Genomic DNA, 20,637 nt, shown 5'->3' with positions numbered 1-20,637 from the left:
TCCGAATTAATTACGATCGCTCGGGACGCGTTTGACGCGTAATTCGACGTTGGCGAGGCGTTCAAGTACGCGCGAAGCCGAAAAACACGGACCAATCGGGTTGCGCGACCTCTAAATTCACGCTGTGTGACCGTGTGTCCGTCGCGCGCGTGATTCGGACTCTCGATTCGCAATCACGATCGCCGCAGTCGTGGTTTGTAATCATTGCACGAGTGACTCACCTGAATATCGCGGGTGGTTGATCGGGAAAAGTGGTTTCTGCGCGTCACGTTGGCATTTTGAGAAGAAATATCCTTTCGCGTCTTAACATTCGCTACCGCACTCAAATTGAAAATCGCTTACCATAGCTCATGCTATAGGTTTTAGTAGCTTATACATTTAATAATATAGCGCATAATGTTGCACTTATGCATACATAAAAAATATATTGAATAGGCGAATGGAATAATTCACACACGTGTATGATGTTGGTAACGTGAACGTGTTAAATATATTATATAATTTCAGAAGATTGATGCGTCTTTTGAGGAAAAAACTTTGGTCAGTACATGTCGATGAACACTTGACTTTACAGTAAAAAAATACCAATGCCTAAACCTGGATATTCTTATTGTTTTAGTTTTTATCTACGAAAATATCAAGATTTTCGATTATAAATATATGTAACAAACATTTAATACACGTATATATTTTATGCTGAAAATGTAAATATTCATATTTAAAGACTTAAAAAATAATGAGAATGTACAAGTTTGAATACATGTCCGAGCATTGGAGTACTTAACTTTTAACGACGCGGAAAAACCTCGATCGGTCCTCGAATCGTCTCGCGTCCGGAGAAGCTGTAATACGTGTGGGCTGGCGCAACACGTGCGCCGTCATATTTTTGTCGGAGCGATGAAATTTTCTTAGATCGATTTCTGGCCTGTTCTATTCTCGTAACGCACGTCGATCGTAACGTCGCGACGTTAGTTGTCGCGGAAGACCGCTTGAATCGCGAATTTCATCGTTAGAGAAAAAGAAGGCCGACTGACACGTGTCACCCACGCGCCTGCTCCGGGGTTAATTTATTGACGATCCAATTTGAGCTCGGTAACAAGCTCCATGACGAATTAAAGAATTTCGAGACGCCGCAGTCGTTCGATATCCGACATTGCGCGCGCGTTCTGCTGATTGAACTTGGAATCAGGATTCTCCAAAAAAATCGCGTCTATGCAAATTTAACTGTGAACACGAGGTTTCGGTGCGTAAAAATAAATTCTTCGTTCCTATTCGGTCGCTCGGTAGCTCTCGGTGAGAGCTCTAGTTAACGAAAGATCGAATTGATCGTAGAGTCCCTGTCATTGAAATTCAGATCGGACACCTCGTATAGATTCGATAAATCGTGGCGTGGATTCGCGGCGAAATGTCGTCGCCGTCGTCGGCCGACGATATCGATCTCGAGGTTTTCCTAAACGCGCCCACGGTCTACATATGTTTCGGAAGCAGAATGGGCCGTGTGGACATGCGCGGCATGCACGGTCTATTGTATTAATGGCAGTCTCGTCAAGCGCGACGCCATGTGATGCGCGAGGTTACACCGTAGAGACGACAGTTGTTGCGAGGAGGCGATTTCGAAAGCTGCCATTAGTTGCGGATGCGTTTAACCTTCTCGCTTGCTTTGCGCCGAAAAGAGGGAAAAAAAACATGAGCGCGCGCGCGGCTTTGCGAAAGGCATTCGCGATTTCGTTCCACGTAGCGTTCGGAGAATAATGACGAGTGGCCGGGTCCATAAATTTCCGAAAAAGGAAAAGAAAGAGAAACGTCGGTCGCACACAACACACAAGCTAAACGTCGGACGAAATTTTTATCTCTCTTCGGAAGTACGTGCGTTAATGATATGAAAATGTGTGTCGGAATTATTAACGATATGATGCTTGCTGTCCGAGCGGTTTTCCTGCGAACCGAACTATGTTTCTGGAACAATACAATCCTGCATGAAATAATCACGAGTCGCGTTATCTCGTAAGACAGACGACAATGGTAACATTGTTCCGACAGTAGCGCGAAGATTACGTTCGTTCCCTTTTTTTTTCGCGGTCGCTACGGGAGAGTCATAATAATATTGGAACGATGACATTCTCAAACGTTACAGAATTAATTTCTCGCGACAATTTCTTATCATTCAAGTGATTGCTTTAAGATAGTTATATCGTAAAATGTCGAATTTTCAATGGTGATATATCAAGGGGCCCTTATGTAAGTTTATTATTTATTGAAAAAATACTTTCCCATAATTTTATTTAATCATCTAAATAATATATGAGTGAAATTAACACGGAGGTATTATTTATTTTTTTATTTTTCTCACTAATGCTTTATATGTCAGTTGTGCACCTAATAAAGGTGCACATATAATAGAAATTTATCTATATATATATATGGTGCAAGTTTCAAGAAATTCTTAAAAAACTCATTTTTGTTACAACTTTAATGCGAAATACGATTCAATGTATCCGACTCACAAGTGAAATAATAATAATTGCGATAATAGAGCGTGCGTTAACAATGGCCGAGTTGAGCAACAGATACGAATAACAATGTCGATAATGACAGTTATTTAAGTAAAGGCTGCGCTTACACGCAAGATGTCGGGGAATCTGCTCGGGAGCTTTTTCTCCTTTTTTCCTTCCTTTTACCGCTTCAACGGGAGCGTCAGTGAGCATTTGTTCGCTAATGATTCGATTACCTCACGCGTGCGGACCGCTAGAAACGACGCGCGCGCGTTACGAACTCGTCACCGTATGCAAACGCCTCCTCGAACGTAACGTTCGACGTAACCGCGCGCCGCGCAATTCTTTTTACTCGTCCCACTCGTTAACGCGTTACGTATCGCGTTTTACAACGCAATTCCCTCTCCCTCCCTGCCTTCTCTTCCCCTCCCCCTTCCGCCCTCCTTCCTACCGCGCTCGACGATCGTCACTCTCACGTTCACGTTCACCGTTATCGTTTCCAGGATCGACCCGCTTATCGTGATCGCGACCTACCCGACGCGAAACCGTTGAACTTCGCGGGCGCGAGAAAGTTCCAAGGATATTTCGAGGAGCTTTCGCCGGGGCGTGAGGAAAGGGGGAAGAGACCATCCGCGCTGCAGGCTCGACACAGGGGAAGAAGAGCGTCCCGCCGATAGAGAGATCACGCTATCGGCCGTTCAGGCGGAAGCCTGAAATTCTGTCGTGATCGGGCCGATTCGTGCGGGGCTCCGCTGCTGCACCTGCCGAGCGTGCGCATCCTTCGCAGAAGGAAGGAGAGGAGGCAAAGAGAGGGAAGAAGAAGCGAGCGAACGCGTGCTGCGCCGTCCGCTCGACAGCAGCAGCGGCCGTATCGAATGTCGACCAGCGCCAAGGCGGCTGAAAATCGACGGAAGAAGGATGCAGCAGCCTCCCTTGATCCGCGTGTCTTCGTCGAGCGTCGGCTAATCGACGATTGATCGCTTCGCGAGGACGATACGAGGTTCTCCGCTATCTTTGTCGGGATCGAAGAAGAGAGGCGGACTGGAATTTTGCCGTTACTGTTCATTGTTGGATCTTTCCCTCGTTTTGACCGCGACGACGAAACGCGCCGTTCGCTCGCTCGCGTGTGTTAATTTTCTGTGATACTTGTGCGTCGATTGGTGATTCGCGACCTTGCTGTGTTGCTCGGTAGAGTGATCGACGACGTGTTGGTGAGAAGTTGTTGGTGCGACGCAAAGGGAGAAGAAAGGAGAGCCCATCCTCTCGTGTACGCGTGACTCTCAATTCATTACCACGGATCTTCCTCGGCAATTCGACGCCGCGCCCACCCTCGATGAGAGGAGGCACATGTCCATTGCTGCCGCTGAAAATGCAGGGTGAGTCTTGAATCCATTTGTCCTGCTCGTTGATTATAGCGTGTACCGCGTGCGAGCCTCCAGCGCGGTGTCCATTCGAATTCAATCGGTCATTCTGAGAACGGCGTAAACTTACCTCGAGAAACGAGGAAAGATCGAACGGGTCATTTTGTAACAATGTGAATTCAGTAATCCTTTCGTACGATAACAAGGGAAGTTACCTACTTGACCGCGAATCTACAAAATTTCGTTAGAAACGATCCACTGAAATTTTCTGTTCTTTTTGATACGGGGAATATGTTAACAAATATTATGTTAAATTAATATATATTGACAAGGTGAATATGTTAATTTAACACATATTTTTATGTACTTCTTAACATATTTTCCGTGTTAAAGTAACATAAAATTTCAGCGGACTGTTTTTAACCCAAATTTTTTTATTATATAGATATCAGAAATTATTTGAAAACATTTTTATTTTCATTTATGGTAAAAGGCATGTACGTATAATATAAATTTAAAAAGTCCAAAAATAAAATTTAAAATTATTTCTTTTGCAACGAATTTTGGGTATAAAATCAAAATACGAGTAATTAAAAATGAAATTGCACAATTCATGTACTTATTTCGAGCAAATTAATATTTGTTGTACCTTTGTTGGACGTGTCATTTTCAGACGCAATCGTGTGGACTTATTATTTCGCAATTTTACGGTATTCTCAAATTGACCGATTTAATTTTAATTTTTACCTCTAAACACAATGAAGGCTCAATATAAAAAATTTCTGTATCAGAAATATGAGAAAACTTTGCCTTGAGGACGCTATTCGCACATACACGCAGATTTGTGCACATATGTCTCCTTTAATGAAAGAAATATGCCACGTACAGTCTTTTTGCATATATCACGTTTTCAAGTGTTCCGAAAGCGGCGTTCCTTCTGTCGCTCGAGAATGATTTAGAATACAACTTTCGGCATTAAGAGATATTGGTATTTTTCTCCTCGTTTTGTGAAGTGTCAAACGACACAAATCAAAATAAGAATCGGCGGTCTCGCGTTTTATATGATGCCCCCTTTGACTAAGTCGCGGTTATCGAAATGTTTTTAATTATTCGTGCCGACGATAGAGTGATACGAGTGCAATTACATCAGAGATGCCGACGGTGACGTTGCTCTCTCTCGATTTTGAGAATCACGGTGTGTGCGGGGTTATGGCACAATCGTTGTGCTTGACCGTAGATCGATTCAAGCAAGAACAAGGTAACATTTATTATAAACCGAGAGAAATTACGCGAGCTATTCAGATAGCTGGAAAACGGCATGCGTTATTTGCACTCTGATTCAAAATCCGAGGAATATTTTTCACTTCGGCATTGCTCGGCACATTTTATTTATATGAAGTCGGCATGAATAAATTTCTGCTATTTTATACTATTTACGAAAAATTCAGGTAATGCAATTTTTCCATAAAATGCGATGTACAGAATACCGTCGGAAGTTTTTGTTGGCTCTCCAGAACCTTTTGAACTCTTTAAAATTTCTAGAAGACTCTCCGAAGGTAGTTACTTTCGGGGCAGTGCATTTGTCCGTTTCTCTCGCATTATTCTCTAAAATTTGACGAAGTTGCACAAATTGACGCGGTAGATCAAAGATAACGTTTAAAGCACAAAGAATCCGAGAAATCTTTATCGTTCGCTTCAAACCAAGCGGGCTTTACTACTGGAGAATATATTATCTTAACATCTACACAGGAGATATTCGACGGCGTCGAGTGTTGCAAACATTTCAACTGCGATATTTACGACTCTGAAACTCATCCCCGCGAGAGGGGAAAGACTGGACTCTGCGAAATTCTTCCACGAGTTGATCGTCGCGAGACGCAAATGCTCCCAGGACACTCCATACACCTGGCTAACGTGAACAGTATCTCGGGGTATCGATACCTCGCTTCCGATACTTTCACTTTCGACATCATCCAGGTATATAGGGTGTCGCCTCGACAACGCGCCGCCGACCTGGCGGTGTGTCGCGATTCCACGTGCGTGCGTGAGTGAGTGAGTGAGTGAGTGCGTGCGTGCGTGCGTATGCCAGTGCGTGCGCGGTGCAACAGCCCAATATGGCGCGGGGAACGATCGAAGAAAGGAATTGCACTTGACTGGCCGTTATATTTAGGTTTAAGAAGAGTAGGCGTCCTTTGAAAACGAGAGAGACAGAGAGAGAGAGAATGAGAACGCACGCGGCCCCGCACAAGTCGACTGCTCCTTTTTCGAGGCACCTTTCGCATCCTCCTCGCTCGGCGTTCCGCAGTTTCCGCCGAACCCTCCCCACTTCTGTCTCTCCCTACCCTTCCACTGGGTCCTCCTCGTCTACCTGGGATAGACATATGCACAACCGGCGTGAAGTTCGCATCTCATTTTTCATCGCCGCAAAATTTAAAGCAAGTTCTTCTCGTGCCTGAAATAGTTCTCGAATTATTGACAAAGTTTATAGCAATGGTTCTCTTCGTCGAATTAACTAAGCAAATGATACTTTGAAAATATCATGGCACTTCAATCTTCGAGAAAAAGTTACTTTATTTGGCTATTTTTGAGATCTTATAGTTTGAGGAGAATTTTATAGTTCCCGATATATTTTGGTCCTATATTAAACCTTTAATTCTACACATATTAGGGAGCTATGATAACAAAATTTCAATTCTAGTAATGTAACATAATTCCTATTTTGATTCTGATGATGTCTTAAATTTCCGTTTTCGCTATTTTAGCGTTAAAATAGGTTGCTTTGAAGGTAGCATTAAAATTTAATTTGTAGAATTAAAGGTTCAAGAGAGAAGTTAAAAAGTGTTAGTATCGTCAAAGTAGGTTTCTACTAACCTTATAGGCAGTCTTAAGTAGTCGCAAACTATCCTTAAGAACGTCAGAATAGCATCAAAATTTCGACTTGAGAGAGAAGAGATCTTTAACTATTTTTAAGTGATTTTTTAATCTGACTGTGACTGTACTGTTTAATGACTCTAGTACTATCGCGGATACAAATAGAATTTTCGTTAAATCTTGCAATACTAAAGTCAGGTGCTAACCTCTCATCGGCTCTCCTGCGTATCCTGCGACGACGACGACGACGACGGGCCCCTCCCTCGTAGACGCTTAAGTATCCGTTGCCTCGCTATCAAGCGGCCGCCTCTATTCTTTGTGGCTCCCTTTCTTCCCACCCCCTAACCTGACTCTCCTGCTCACGCCTTCTCTGCTCTCCCCCCTCTTTCTCTCTCTCTCTCTCTCTATCGCTAATAACGGGCGGGATTTTTCGCGGGTCACGGATAACAGGGAAGAAAATAACGCCACGGGATTACCGGTCAGCCTGATGAATATTGCGGAAGACGTTATTGCATATACGTGGGGATTACTGTGCGGCAAGGAGGAAATTAATTGGACTTCGGTATCGGCTCGGTATCGTCGACGAGATATAATCATTTACTTTTTTTATTATTATATACCCACGGGTGCGTGCCTGCGTGTGTATCTTCTTCGTATTTTTTTCCGGCTCTAATTCGCTCCCCAAGTTTGATTTCGTCGAGCGTAAACGTTCTCCGTATCTCACAAAGACGTGCCCGTAATCCGAACATCATCGAGAGTGTATGTATGCGCCGCTAATTAAATTCTCACAAGAATAACAGTCGGATGGCATCTTAAGACGCGGGAATTAGAGATGGTATTTAGGGAATCGGCAATTATCGGCAACGCGTATTTCCTTTTAACACATTCAACCGAAGATAGACGTATGCGACAGTTAACGACTCTCGCGATATCCCTCCTCGATCGTTTTTGAAATCTCTCGCGCGTTACGGGAGGTGCAACGCGCGCCGATAACTTGGGTGTCTCGTTACCGCGGCTGCGTACAGGCGCTCTCGGCTACTTAACACCCCACTGCTGTAATAGACCACGCCGCGCCGGTGCGTTAAATTATCGATAAACTTTTCGCCGCTCCCGAACGATCTTAGACGTAATGTAAGGTATTAAGTAGCGCCGAAAGAGAAAGAAAGAGAAAAAGAACGTTACGCATGGATACCGGTCGCACGATAAGAAACTTGTGCAGTGATGCGCTCCTCCGAGAGATAGAGAAGAGGGAAAGAGATCGCGCTTGGCATTTTGCGCGATCGGCCGCAACGTGCGGACTTGCATAATGTTGCCGATAAAGCCGTGGAGTATTCCTCGAGGAAAAGGAGGGCATCTTTTAAAAGCTCCGTTATCGCGCACCTCGTTTCCTCCCTCCTCTTCGCGCTTTGTATCTGCGAGCGAAACTTCCAATTGTGCGCACTTTTGATGTCACTCGTGCGACCAAGATCAACAAAGTTCTCGATAATACTCAAGAGATTTTTACTCGCTCCAAATTCTACATAGTGGCAGTGCGAATGTTTGAAGATACGTGTATCTATATTAAGAACTCGACACTTGCAAATTTTTATATTAGTCGCGCGAAGAATATACGCATTCGTGTACGTAAGATGGGATCAGTTAAACGAGACAACACACAGTGACGTGAGATTAACGGTTATAGAATAATGTAAATGGCGAGCGTGTTCATTCATCGACTGATAATAATTATCCAGTGATATAAAATTAACGGTCGGGGGTAACGGTGTATTTATTTAACAGTGATTCTTTATCCCGCCCGCGTCGACGGTTATAAAATCGTGCAAACAGAGTTGGCATTCATGTAATATTCATCGGGACGTAATTAAACACGACGACTCTTAATTTTATTAGATAGATTTTAAGGATATCGCGCTGTGCCATTTAATTGAAGATTATCGCGTTTAATTGAAGTTACGCCGCGCGAGTTCGCGCTCACTCGTGTGAATTATAATAATCGAGAACGAGTACTGAGCCGAGAATGGAACGTCCTAGAATTTTGAGGACACGCTCCTACGGTAAAGACCCAGCTCGCCGCCCGATGACACGAGACATTCTAATTCGTCGCAACGCGGTAAGGTTTCGGATATCTGCGACTGCGTCCGACCACGAAGATCGATTGCCGTGCGTTTCAAATATGGTGGATTATATGCGATAGGTGAAGTTTCAATCGTCGCGTTGAGTTTCAAAACGGTTTAAACACTTCTCTCTTGACGCATTTCGGAGGGCAGCCGATGGTTCGAATGAGGGAACTTATTTTTCGAAAATCAGTTCTTTCATCGAACCATCGTTTGCGTTCTGAGTTGCGTTGAAAAGTAGCGTTCAAACCGTTTTGAAACACAGTATACGTCATCCAGAGTCGAGGAAAATAAGTGTACATAAGAATCTCGCTTTCATAAAATATTTTTATTAGTAATCACGCGCGCGCGCATTGAGAAACCCATTTAGTTGACTCAAACAAAGTTCCTGCTTGGATATGAACAAAAAATGTTTTGATTGTGAGAACCAAACTCTCTCTCTTCTCTGAAACGAAAATGAAAAAGGTTTAGTTCGGAGAACCAAATTTTGGTCTCTCTTCTCGCAAGCAAAATATTTATTTGCCCGTATCCAAACAATAATATTGTTTGAGTCAACTAAATCGGTTTCTCAGTGCGCCCATAACTTGACGATTAACAACCGATGCGTATTTAATTGGCCTAATATTTTCCAGCAAGACAAGATGCAAACTCGAAATGATTGCTCAGAACTGTTTTCTACACGCCTTTCCCAAGCCTCGATCTCTAATATATCAAACCGCCGTCGAACTTCTCGATCACGTCAGATAAGATATCGGAGATTGTAGATCGCGCGTGCACCGTGCACTCGGCTACCGATTTGTCAAGTGTACATTTCTTCCTTTTGCGCGCGCATAATTGGAGAACTCGCTCGCGTTCGTGCATTCGTTCACGCGCGTAAAACGAGCCGGTCGAAGGTGCGAGAGTGGCGAATAGCAGCAGCAGCACGGCAGAAGTTTGAATTCAGCGTTACTGAGTCACCGGTGCAGCAGCCGTAGCTGCAGCAACAGAAGGAGGGGGAGAAAGAGAGCGGCACGGACGGAGGTGCGCGTTGCAAATGAATGCAGCAGCCCGCGCGGGAGCTGCATTTTTGCGTCAGCGCACGCGGCTCCGATCTACCACCGGTTTTATACCGTGTAGCCGCAACACAGCGATAGTAGCGACTCGCAGTAGAGCGAAAAAACGAGTTGTAACTTACATTTGCCGCGAGATCAGCTCGTTCCCCGCCTCTGCGAGTAATTAACGCACCGACAGAATACCGATGCGGTACGCATACCGTTTGCCTCGCGCACGCTGCCAATCGGTTGATAAGAAGCCGCGAAGTTTACTTTAGCGGCCGGTTTAACGTGGGTGTAACGCGCGGTCGTTGGCGAACTCGGTGCGCCGCGAGTATCGCGCTAGGATAAACTCGGAGTTTCCGTACTAATTTGGCGACGCGAGCTTGTAATTTATAGCTAGATCGTACTAATACATAATTATCACTTTACTCGAGGTACGTAAAACTATATTAATTACCGGCGGTATTCGCGGTAATCGAAAGCGATTCCTACACACTGTCTCCGTCGAGGTTTCACGACGAGAGAAAAGATTCGAAACAATTCGGTTTAGAAACAATTTGAATCGTACACGGAGAAAATATTGTAGTAAAAGTTTGTAACGCTGGAATATGCCGGAGTTGTTATCGAAATTACTATGTGAATTATAAATGATGCGAATATACGTCACTAAAGATCACAACACACGTAGTAACTTCGATAATATTTCGATAATAATTCCGATATATTCCAGTATTACAAATTTTTGTGGTAATTTTTACAACAATATTTTTACCATCTAGGGACAAGACCGTTGATCTCGTCGAACAATGTGCCAATCCATCGGCCGAATCGACACGGTTAAGTAATACCGATTGCACCGGTGGTCAGATTCAGAAATTTCGATAGTATCGTATTATCGCTGGCTATCTCTGGCAGCAAGTAGCGCAGCACGTACGCAATGCGTCACTGTCGACGCACGCTGCACACGCGGCGTGCGAGGCACACATGTAGCAAAATAGAAACTTGGCTAGCTGCGGTAGACGCCGTGTAACTGATTCCGCCGCCGTCAGCAACAATGTAAGTGCCCACGCGACTACTAAAGAGTACATCCGAGAGAGGGAGGCGCGGTATCGAGGTAATAACGAAAATTCCACTTGGTCGTTATCTTTCTCGTTATCTTCGAACTTCGTCTCACGTTGATCACGAGTTGGAATCTCGGTGACCGAAACTCGAAAACTCCGTCGAATGAAAGTCTATGCTCGAAACGAGGTTATCGTTCGTTCGCGTCAGTGGAAGATCAATTCGTCGCTTGTCGTCGAATTCACCGTGCAACATCGAGTATCCAGATAATTAGACTGGCGAGACTCTTGGTTATGTTTTAAAATTTTGGAATTTTTTCTGCAGATATTTTTTAGTTTCTTACCTTCTTTACGGAAAAAAGTGGCAGATTTCAATCGAACACGCGTGAATGTTTCTAAACGAATTTTTGTACCCTTGTGACAGAAACCGAAGAAATCCGCGGAAAATTGGTGAGAAACATTTTTCCGAAACTTGAAAATTATATTTCTGATACTTCATTTTCTACTCCATAACTTGTCATTTACCCCCACACCTGCTACTTTCCGTCTCCGGTTTCCTCTTTCGTTCGTATTTTATTACGCCGCAACACGGGGGAATGGACATTAGATATCATCGTGTCTAAGCTATCGGAACTCTCTTCCGGCCGTCAACAACGGGAAGTTTCGCGACTCGTAGATCAGCCAGCGACGGAACTGCTGCGTGGAAGACGCGACGGTGCGCGCGAGGTAACGGGTGTAGCGGGCGAAATCGGCCCGATAGCGTGTAGTGCGTTGCGAGTCACGTGGTTGCGCCGAACCGGACCGAACCGTGCCGACCTCAGCCGAGTCGGGATATAGATCCTCTCTTCTGGCTCTCGCTGCGACGTTGCCAATTTTCCCACCGTCGAGCTGCCGGCCGGCCGCCGCCGCTCGCTCGCTCGCTCGTTCGTTCGTTCGTAGCCCGACTGTGCGCGCTCGTCTGTCCGTCCATCCATCCATCCGCTCGTGCGTTCGTTCATCCATCCATCCGTCCGTGCGAGGAAAATAGCGTCACCTTGGCTTTCTTTTCTTACCCCTGTCTCGCCACGTTGTGTGACCGCGTTTTTATTCGCAAAAATGCACCTTCACCCTCGGAAAACTCTCGCGAGAGCGGTCAGCCGCGATCTCGGCGCGCGACTGTCTCGATGAGACAAAGACGGCGACGAGAGAGAGAGGAAGGCCACCATAATTATTGGTTATTGATTTTTGTTAATGCGCACGATCGTCGCATTCGCGAACGAACGAACAGACAGACGGGTGTGCGCGGGTGATAGGGAGAGTGGGATCGGAGGGAGGAAGCGTGACGTAAACTAGGATATCAACGCGCTTCGGGAAAATTTTCTACGGTAGGACGACATCGACCGTGTATGACGCGGCGGCTGTTGGACGAATCGGCACGCGCGATGCTTTTATAAGGTTGTAAATTTTTTTTTACGGTCGCATTGTGACCCCGTCGAAGCGCCGGATTAACCGCCGACATCGACGTTATAACGCGCGGACTTTGCTGACTTGTTCCTTCCGACGTTTCCTCCTACCTACGTGCAGCGTGTCCACGAATTTCCTATTCGTGGAATCGCATTTCCCTTCTTCTCATCCTCTCGCCGTAGGGCGAAACCGGGGACGAGGAAGAAGGTTTAATCCTGGAGCAGGCACGTGGTTCACATGTGTCAAGCAGCCTTCTTTCTCGATAATCGCGATTTCAGCGAAGTAACTTTGCAATCTTGGGCTTAACGCGTGAATGGAACGCGCGTCGGAAATTTATTTCAGGTATTTTCGTGGACAGATAATTCGTTTCCAGGCGAAAGTACACAACGCGCCCCGCTCGCGTGTGCTTTCTCTTGCGATCGTTCGGGGGATTAAATATAAGGAGCTCGTCTTCTAAAATACCAATGGACCGCTCGAGGATCGAGTGTAAGGAGCTCGTTTTCTAAAATACCATTATGATCCGAGTAAATTAGATTGATAATTTGCTTATCGCGCACGATTGTCTCGAGAAGCTGCATAGTTTCGACGATGATCCGTGTTATCTGAAATGTACGCTGTAATAATACACTATAGCTCTCGCATCTATAATTCTATAAATATTTATTACTTGTGCGTGTATACACACATATACGGGATAACCGGTTTTGAGAGATACCCGGCTATCGTGAGAATACCGCGGGACTTTCGCAGAAAATCCCGATCTGAATAGACTGCGAGTTTAATTTCGCGATTATCTGTTATTCCTTTGGTTAAACGACACTATCTTAGGTTCGCGCGCACGATAACAACGATAAGGAGCGGTTGGAAGCGGTTAACATATCGAGTAGCGCACGAGATAATTCAATACGCTCCCGGCTCATTAAATATCACGGCGATGATTGCCTATGCGAATTTCAGACGGATGGTACGCTCACAGGGCGATATCTCGCCGGCCCTGTCTTCTTCTCCAAATATCTCTCTTGTTATTTTTAAGTGGACGAGCTGAAAGAGCTGTTTGAAATTATATTTTTAAAGTACATATTCTCGTAGATTCGCGCATTCCAACGAGCTGTAATTGGAGGTACAACGATATTACATAACGAATCGATATATTCTCGGGAAGTAATTTTGCAGCGACGTTGCAAAAAAGAATCTTTCCCGGTTTAACTTTTTCTCCTCCGAAGGAAAATTCTGACGCTTTGGATTATTTTGGAAAGATTCTCGAAGCGCGTAACCGTCAAAGAGAGAAAGAGAGAAGCCGGGTTCTGATCGAGTATAAAATGGAAAATCAAATTTTCCCGTCTGCTTCGGTTATCTCGAACTGTGCGCATCCGTCTAATAATTTTTCCTCGCCAGTCTTCTAAGTAATCTTGACGTGATCGCGAGTGCACAGCCGGCAGACCCGAAAGTGTTAATTCGGCGGATTCTTGTGTCAAGATACCGAGCAGCAACCCGCATGAGAAAGAAAGAGAGAGAGAGGAGGGAGGCTTTTATCAGCGCGCCGAGCCGAGGGTAGAATTACGGCGCGCCGCGAAATTGCGATACCGAACGCGTCGATTCGCACGATTCGCGGAAAGATCCGGTCCGTTCGTTTCAGCTGCCTTCAGAGATAGCCGAACTGTCTGCGAACACGCACGTCGGCGGCGGCCTGCCGAGGCGGAGAACAAAGAAGAGAAGAGGGAGTTACATCACCGTCATCGGTGATGCGGCGGCGGCACAGACGGTCGTCGGCTATTTCTTGAGAGAGGCGAGACGGAGGCGAGTGAGAAGGAGCAAAATTCGACGAGAACGCTTCGAAAAGCACGCCTCGTGGTTCAATCGCGTCGAGCTTCTCGGGCTGACACCCACCCGCGAACGAAAAAGAAAACAAAGGAAAAATTGTGTCATACGGATCGAGCTGGGTTTACCGTATTTGCCTCTCTTGTCCGTGAAAAAAAAAGGAGAAAGCTCGTACGATATTTTTTCTCAGTGGTAACGCAGCAAAATTACGGGCATATTTTTATTTTAATTCTATTGTCTGACACGTATATTTTTCCGTGTCTCGTTTCTTGTGTAATACAATAACGGTTCACATGTCCTGTCGTATATTTTTATTAGGTGTGATTTATTGTGCGATGCGGATAAATTGCAATTACGCGTAGAAAAATATTTTATATAATTGGATCGGCTGTTTCTCTCGATGCAGATCTCTCTTTCTTCCTTTCTCTCTTTCTCTCTAACTATCTCTTAAAGTCTTCGCAAAACACGGCGATTCTAAAGTCATCGCGAGACATTAATAAAGCTATCGTACGTGACACATAGAGAGAGGATGACGTATTCTTTCCCATTTTTTCGTTTAGAACGCGTCTCGCGCGCACGATCGTTTGCGAAGACAAATTTGAACGTTACGAAAACCTCATATTTCATAAAGGCACGCTCGATTCTGCAAAATTAGTTTCCATTATTCTCACCTTGAGAGTGTGAGCCGTGAATTATATCGTAACTCTGATATTAACATACAATTCGAACAGCCTTGTTTAAAAACGTCTCGACGTATATAACTTTTCTCGTATCGTCAACCTTGGGAGATTCGCGTAGTACCGGTTTGACATAACGCTGCCAAAGATTTGCGGTTCTTAAATATATTTTCATTTAAAGTCTGTAAAAGTTGCACAGAGTGACGCCATCTCTCTTCCTCCTTTCCGAGATGTCGAAGAAAGAAGCCAGTTTTCACGCGACAGAAATATAAATATCTTGTGTTTAATATATCAGCGTAATTTAGAAATCTTCAAAACTGAACTTCAACTTCTTCGCGTCTCGGCAGCAGTTGTCTCATTAAAATTCCATCAGAACGACGTTCGCTCGAGACTAAATTAATCCGCATCGTGATCAATTCGCAAAGAGAGACATAAAAGACGAAAGAATGAAGACTGTCGCCGTTAACTTGGTGGCACCACCTCGTGCACGGAGACGCGATGCACTCGTATGTATGCTCGCTCGATGCACGCAGAAGGTCGAGGGTCAAAGTAGTCGAATGGTGTGGAACGACAATGGCAATAAGAGAAACGGCTTTTCCAGGCGTTGAAGAATAACGACCGAGCTGAGGCGATTACGATCGCTCGTTGCTCGATTATTCTCTTTCTCTCTCTCTCTCTCTCTCTCTCCTCCGGTCGTTTTGCCATCACGGAATTACAAAATCAAGGTACTTCCACTACGTCCTGTCGACGTGAAGTACTTCAATCGCGAGTTTAATCTTAATTCAATCTTTTTTCAGTATCCATAACTTGCCAAAATGTTACCCCACCACCTCGGGCAGCGATTATTTGTATTGAGCTCATTTTTTCAATAACTCGCGTACGCAAGATATATTTTCAAATATTCCACATATATCAGAACAATGTGTCGTAGTATCTCGCATGTCGCGCGATTTCATTCTAACTGCTTCTATATTTTGTGCATTTTATATACTAGACAAAATGAAATTTTGTTCATCTTGTATACTTGTGTTACGTTGCTAACCGTATCATTACATTATCGCTGCCGGCAATTATAATACGTTTGAGATCTGCATTACGCTTTTCCAAACCGCCGTTTCTCCATCACAAAGAATCTTACCCGTTCGTTTCTGCGCATCGATCTCTTCCGATTATCAGTCGTTGATTATCGAAGACATTCCCTGACACGACTACTGTTATTAATTCTTAATCGCGTACCTCGTATCTGCTTGTATTCAAGTTAAATTACTGATTATTCGATATTCCTCACTTTTTTCCGATTTCCTCCATCTTTAATGTATATTCGATATCGATGATTAAATCCGATTGAATATCGCGAATATGGAAAAGCTACGGGGAAAAACGCGGTTAATGAAACTCGAAGCGAAAGTCGACAAGGAGTCGAACAAAGAAACTCTCCGTTCATTGCGCGAAAGTGTATTCGTGAGCACCCAGTATAGAAGCGAGACGTCGAGATACCATAATCTCTAGTCCCTGTAGAACCAGAATTTTGTTGCGAGAAGTTGGCAACGGTGGTTCGCAATTGGAGATGCCCGTCACGGAGATGGAACTTCCGAGCCAGATAAGCAAATTCGCAACGGATTAACCTTTTTTTTAGACGGGAGATTATTCGCCGGCGATTATTATTCACTCCGACTTTCGCGATTTCCTTTACGGTCGTAACATTTCGTCAGGTAAGCGCTACGAGAGAATGAGGAGAGACTTTGCGCGAGATATTTGTCTCTTTCACGTGTTCCTCTTATCTAATCTGGCTTTAATCTATCGCGACGGGGGGGGGGAGATCTCTAAGAATAACGTCACGCACTCGCACTATATTTTCCTTGGACGAAGAAAAAATGGGAAAGAAGAGTGCGGCATTCTTGCAATGTGACACATCACGCACGGTAAAAAAAAGTGCATTGCACACCATGTCTCAACGCGATATCGCTTTGAGACATGGGATACAATGAAACAATAAGTAAGCACGTTTTGCCCAATTTCATATTAATGATAACCGATTAGTCGAGATGGTTAACTCGCGATTTCATCGACCGAGTATTTTCGAGATCGCTATCGGCGAAAACAATTTCCGCGATTACGATCGGTTATCGTAGGGCGCGTAACCGAGGTATGCAAAAATTGCGCGATAAAGTTGCGCGAGGTTACGAGTCGTTTCTTTCCGCGGTTGTGCGCGCGCGGAAAACTCTCAAATCGTCTCTCGCGGCGCCGTCGGCCGAGTGTGACACGGAATTGCGACGTTGCCGTTGTTGGTGTCGGCCATGCACTCAAGGGCAGTTCACACCGTGTCACTGTTACCTGAACAGGTAATCACATTAATCTCGCCGTGTGTAGTCCCGGCGCGGATTTATATAGTTAGTTATTCGAAGAACGGCGGGGTTATATCTTCGCACAAAAGTGGGATGTATCTTGGCGCGCCCGTGTACAGGGTGTCCCGTGGACAACGCTACGTATGTTTGACGCTCCTTCAGTTTTCTCACGCTCGGCGTTTGCATCTGAATGCGAAATTACCGCGATTGACGAGGGTGTCGCGTGTCGCAGATTTCACATCCCATCGGTATGTCTTCAGCGATTTCTTGCCTTACGGCTTCGTTGAGGCGAAGATGACGACCACTTGAGATCGAACGAAGGATAAGATTCCGTTATCTGTCTAATCCCCCGAAGGCGAAGTCTCGGGACTGAAAAATTACCGGTGCTGTAAAATTTGATAGAGATTGCGAGGTCGAACGACAGCACGCGGGATATGAGATACTCATGCGACGAAAATCAATTCGACGATCGGAATCGCGCTCTCACAATCCGCGTAAACAATTTTCCAGATTTTCCCATATATAACATAGAAATTGATTAGAATATCCAAAGCTGTTCCAAAAGAGGTTATCCCACTACAGTACTAATCGGGAATCGCATTCTTAAACATGGGACGAAGCCCCTTCCGCGATGTTGATTAATTGTGCGCTTGCTTCGTGCGACTGTCATCACCAGAGTCGAATGACAGTTTGACAGAGTAAGAGGGATTGTAAGGCTCAGCATCGTATTTTTAGTGGTGCGTTAAAGGAGCCGTTCATAAATTTTGTATTTGTCAAGCGCAATTACATTCTTACACATTAAATAAGAAATGTTAGTTTGAAGAAATGCTAGAATTTTATTATTTTTTATTTTTCTTACCAACGCTATACTTACGCATTACATTAATCTAATATAAACTACTCCGTACGCGCGTGCGTTAAAATAATACCGCACATAATATTATAATATTACAGCACATTGGCGTTATTGATAACCGAAATCTCGTAATCGGTGGTGGAAACGCGCGAATAATTAGCATTCCCCCGACACACTCAAGCGAGTTTCACCCGCGTGGATTCTATATCGAGAGCGCGGTGGAAATTTACGCCTCGCGCCTGTATCCCGACATGTAATTACTTAATTTTAACGACGACCGGTCGGTCGGATTAACCGCGCGCGCCATGAGTCAGCCGCATTGCGGAATCCGCGCGGTGTCATGAGTTACGATTTTATCGCGCGCCGCAGTTGTAACGTCGTTGTCGTCGATATGCTCGGTAACGCCAGCAAAGTTTCGTCCCGTTCCTATTCAGGGATCGAGATCGACGTAACTTCGTCGTGAGTCGAACTTTCGACGCGAGATAGATACGGGAGAACGTATCTTGTGTCGATTGCTCGGGCCCCCATTGTCACGCAGAGATCGTTTTCGCGAGAGTCATCGAAATTGAAGCCGGGGCTTTTATTAAAATTGTCTAACGAGTTTGAACTCGGGATTCGTCGCGACAGCAGAGAGTAATAATCGTCTACCTCTAGCAATAACCCACTATCTATGAAATATTCGACCAATGTGCGGAGACGTCGCGCACGTATGTAATTTCATAATGCATAATTTCAATTCGGATATTAATTCAGATTATTAGCCTCCGAGTGACGATATTGCAAAGAGGAACGCGAGCGGGCGCGTGGGTGCACTATGTGCGCCCGTCTCATAAACCTCGTAAAAATTCTCCGCGCACGTTCTATTCTCGCGTGGAGCTTAATAAAAATCGCAACGTTCTCGTAGATCGCTTAAGTCGCGGATTTTATCGTCGGAGCGAAATCTCGAAAAAGACACGTGCCTTTTCTTTTAAACACCGGCATTTAATCCTATTTTAATGTCGCCGTTGGATTTCCTCGTTGCGCGTGTAGAACTGGCGAAGGATCAAGTATAAAGTCACGATTGACCGTGGCACTCTCTCTCTTTTTCGGCGATTTCGACGCATTCCTCCTCAGATAGGTCGCTTATTTTCCAGCGTACTATGTTTCGCGTACGTTCATTGAAGTCACTCGTCGTGGGTGGCGTGATACACAGTGCGCGCGCTTAAGTAATAATTATTGTTTACGCGAGACGCGGCCAAGTGTTGACAAATCCACTCGGCGGGTTTAGGTATCAGAACGGCGGAATCGTCAATCACACCTCTTAACTCGTTTATTTTTGGACGCGTGCCTATGTTTAACCGTTTCGAATTATTTACTCGGGACGTAAGCGCGTGAGAGTCTCGGTGCGCGCGCTTTCGCCTGCGATCAGCCGGGAGAAAGTGGTATTATGCGGGTAACCTTATGGTCGCTCTTATTGTTGTATAATAAGCGTAACCTGCGCGCGCGCTGTCCGACCGCCCGTTAGCGGAACGTGCGCGTGGCATTGAAAAATAATTACCCCGCATTCCGACGATCGGGAAAACTCGCGCGAACCATTTTTTTCCCTCGCTTTCCGCCCGCGCGTTCACTCGCGCGCACCTCGGCGAGACGAGGCGTGTTTCTACGGTAAACTGTAATCGCAATTCTCCCGTTAATTTCGAAATGTTCCGACGACGAGAAGCCTCTGGAGAAACCGTTTGTCGCGCATCGACCGCGAAAAAAATTGTTTTTAAATTTGTCGTAAGGCTCGTGNCCCCCCCCCCCCTCTCTCTCTCTCTCTCTCTCTCTCTCTCTCTCTCTCTACCTCTACTCTTCTCTCCGGAGAGGAGGTGACCCAGTAAAATATCTATGTACAATTTTTTGTTCGTCATTAATCTCGTGTGCGTCACATTTGCGCACACGCCACCGCCTTGATCGATATGCACTTTTTTTCGAATAATGCACAAAAGAAGATAAATCCCGGCTCACGCCTATAAATATGTTACCTGCACAAACAATGCAACCATGCCTCCTCGGGGTGCGTCAGAGGTAATCGGCGTATGTGCACAGCATCACTTTTTTTTTCGGGCTCGACACGTGACTTTCGCGTTAATCGTAAAAATAGTCTCGCGCGTAGCAGTGGCCAGCAGTCAACATTCTCTCGTTGCTTACGCTATTTAGTTACGTGGATTTCACGTGACGGACACCCGACTCGCCGACGTGTTCATCTTATCTCGCGCGATGACGAACACCTCAGACGCGCGTCCATTGTCCTGTGCTGTATCGAGGTGGTAAAAGTAATCGATTAACTATATTTCAGGCGTCCATCGCAGATCGCTCGTGATACGACATGGATCGTTGAATCTATTGATAACCCGTCGCGGTACTGTACAGGGTGAGGCAATAACTATTACGCCACTTTGAATACATTTCAATTATGAGACTGTAAGAGAAAATTTATCTAATGGAAAATGATACATTAATGGGCGTTATTCTGAACGCCTTCTGTAAAGTTCTATAATGTAGGCTTTTTCATCTTTTCACCTACACAGAGGTGATCGTTAATAAAAT

The 20,637-nt window shown here is 45.1% G+C and overlaps 1 protein-coding gene across 4 annotated transcripts in view; it reads left to right on the top strand.

The window, feature by feature from the left end:
* Window positions 1-20,637, top strand: part of LOC106743841 (nuclear receptor coactivator 3-like) — a 124,062-nt gene that overhangs the window by 5,040 nt on the left and 98,385 nt on the right. For all 4 annotated transcript variants that reach the window (XM_014618061.1, XM_014618059.1, XM_014618063.1 and 1 more), the window contains exon 2: window positions 2,996-3,868. In XM_014618061.1, the coding sequence (XP_014473547.1) occupies window positions 3,840-3,868 (29 nt within the window). In that variant the 5' untranslated portion in view covers window positions 2,996-3,839. The remainder of the gene's footprint in view (window positions 1-2,995; window positions 3,869-20,637) is intronic.

This window comes from Dinoponera quadriceps, unplaced genomic scaffold, assembly GCF_001313825.1.
Source record: "Dinoponera quadriceps isolate SergipeBrazil2010 unplaced genomic scaffold, ASM131382v1 scaffold1153, whole genome shotgun sequence".
Taxonomy (NCBI): Eukaryota; Metazoa; Arthropoda; class Insecta; order Hymenoptera; family Formicidae; genus Dinoponera; species Dinoponera quadriceps.
Note: the sequence above shows the minus strand (reverse complement) of the source record. Positions and strands in the feature narration are given on the sequence as shown.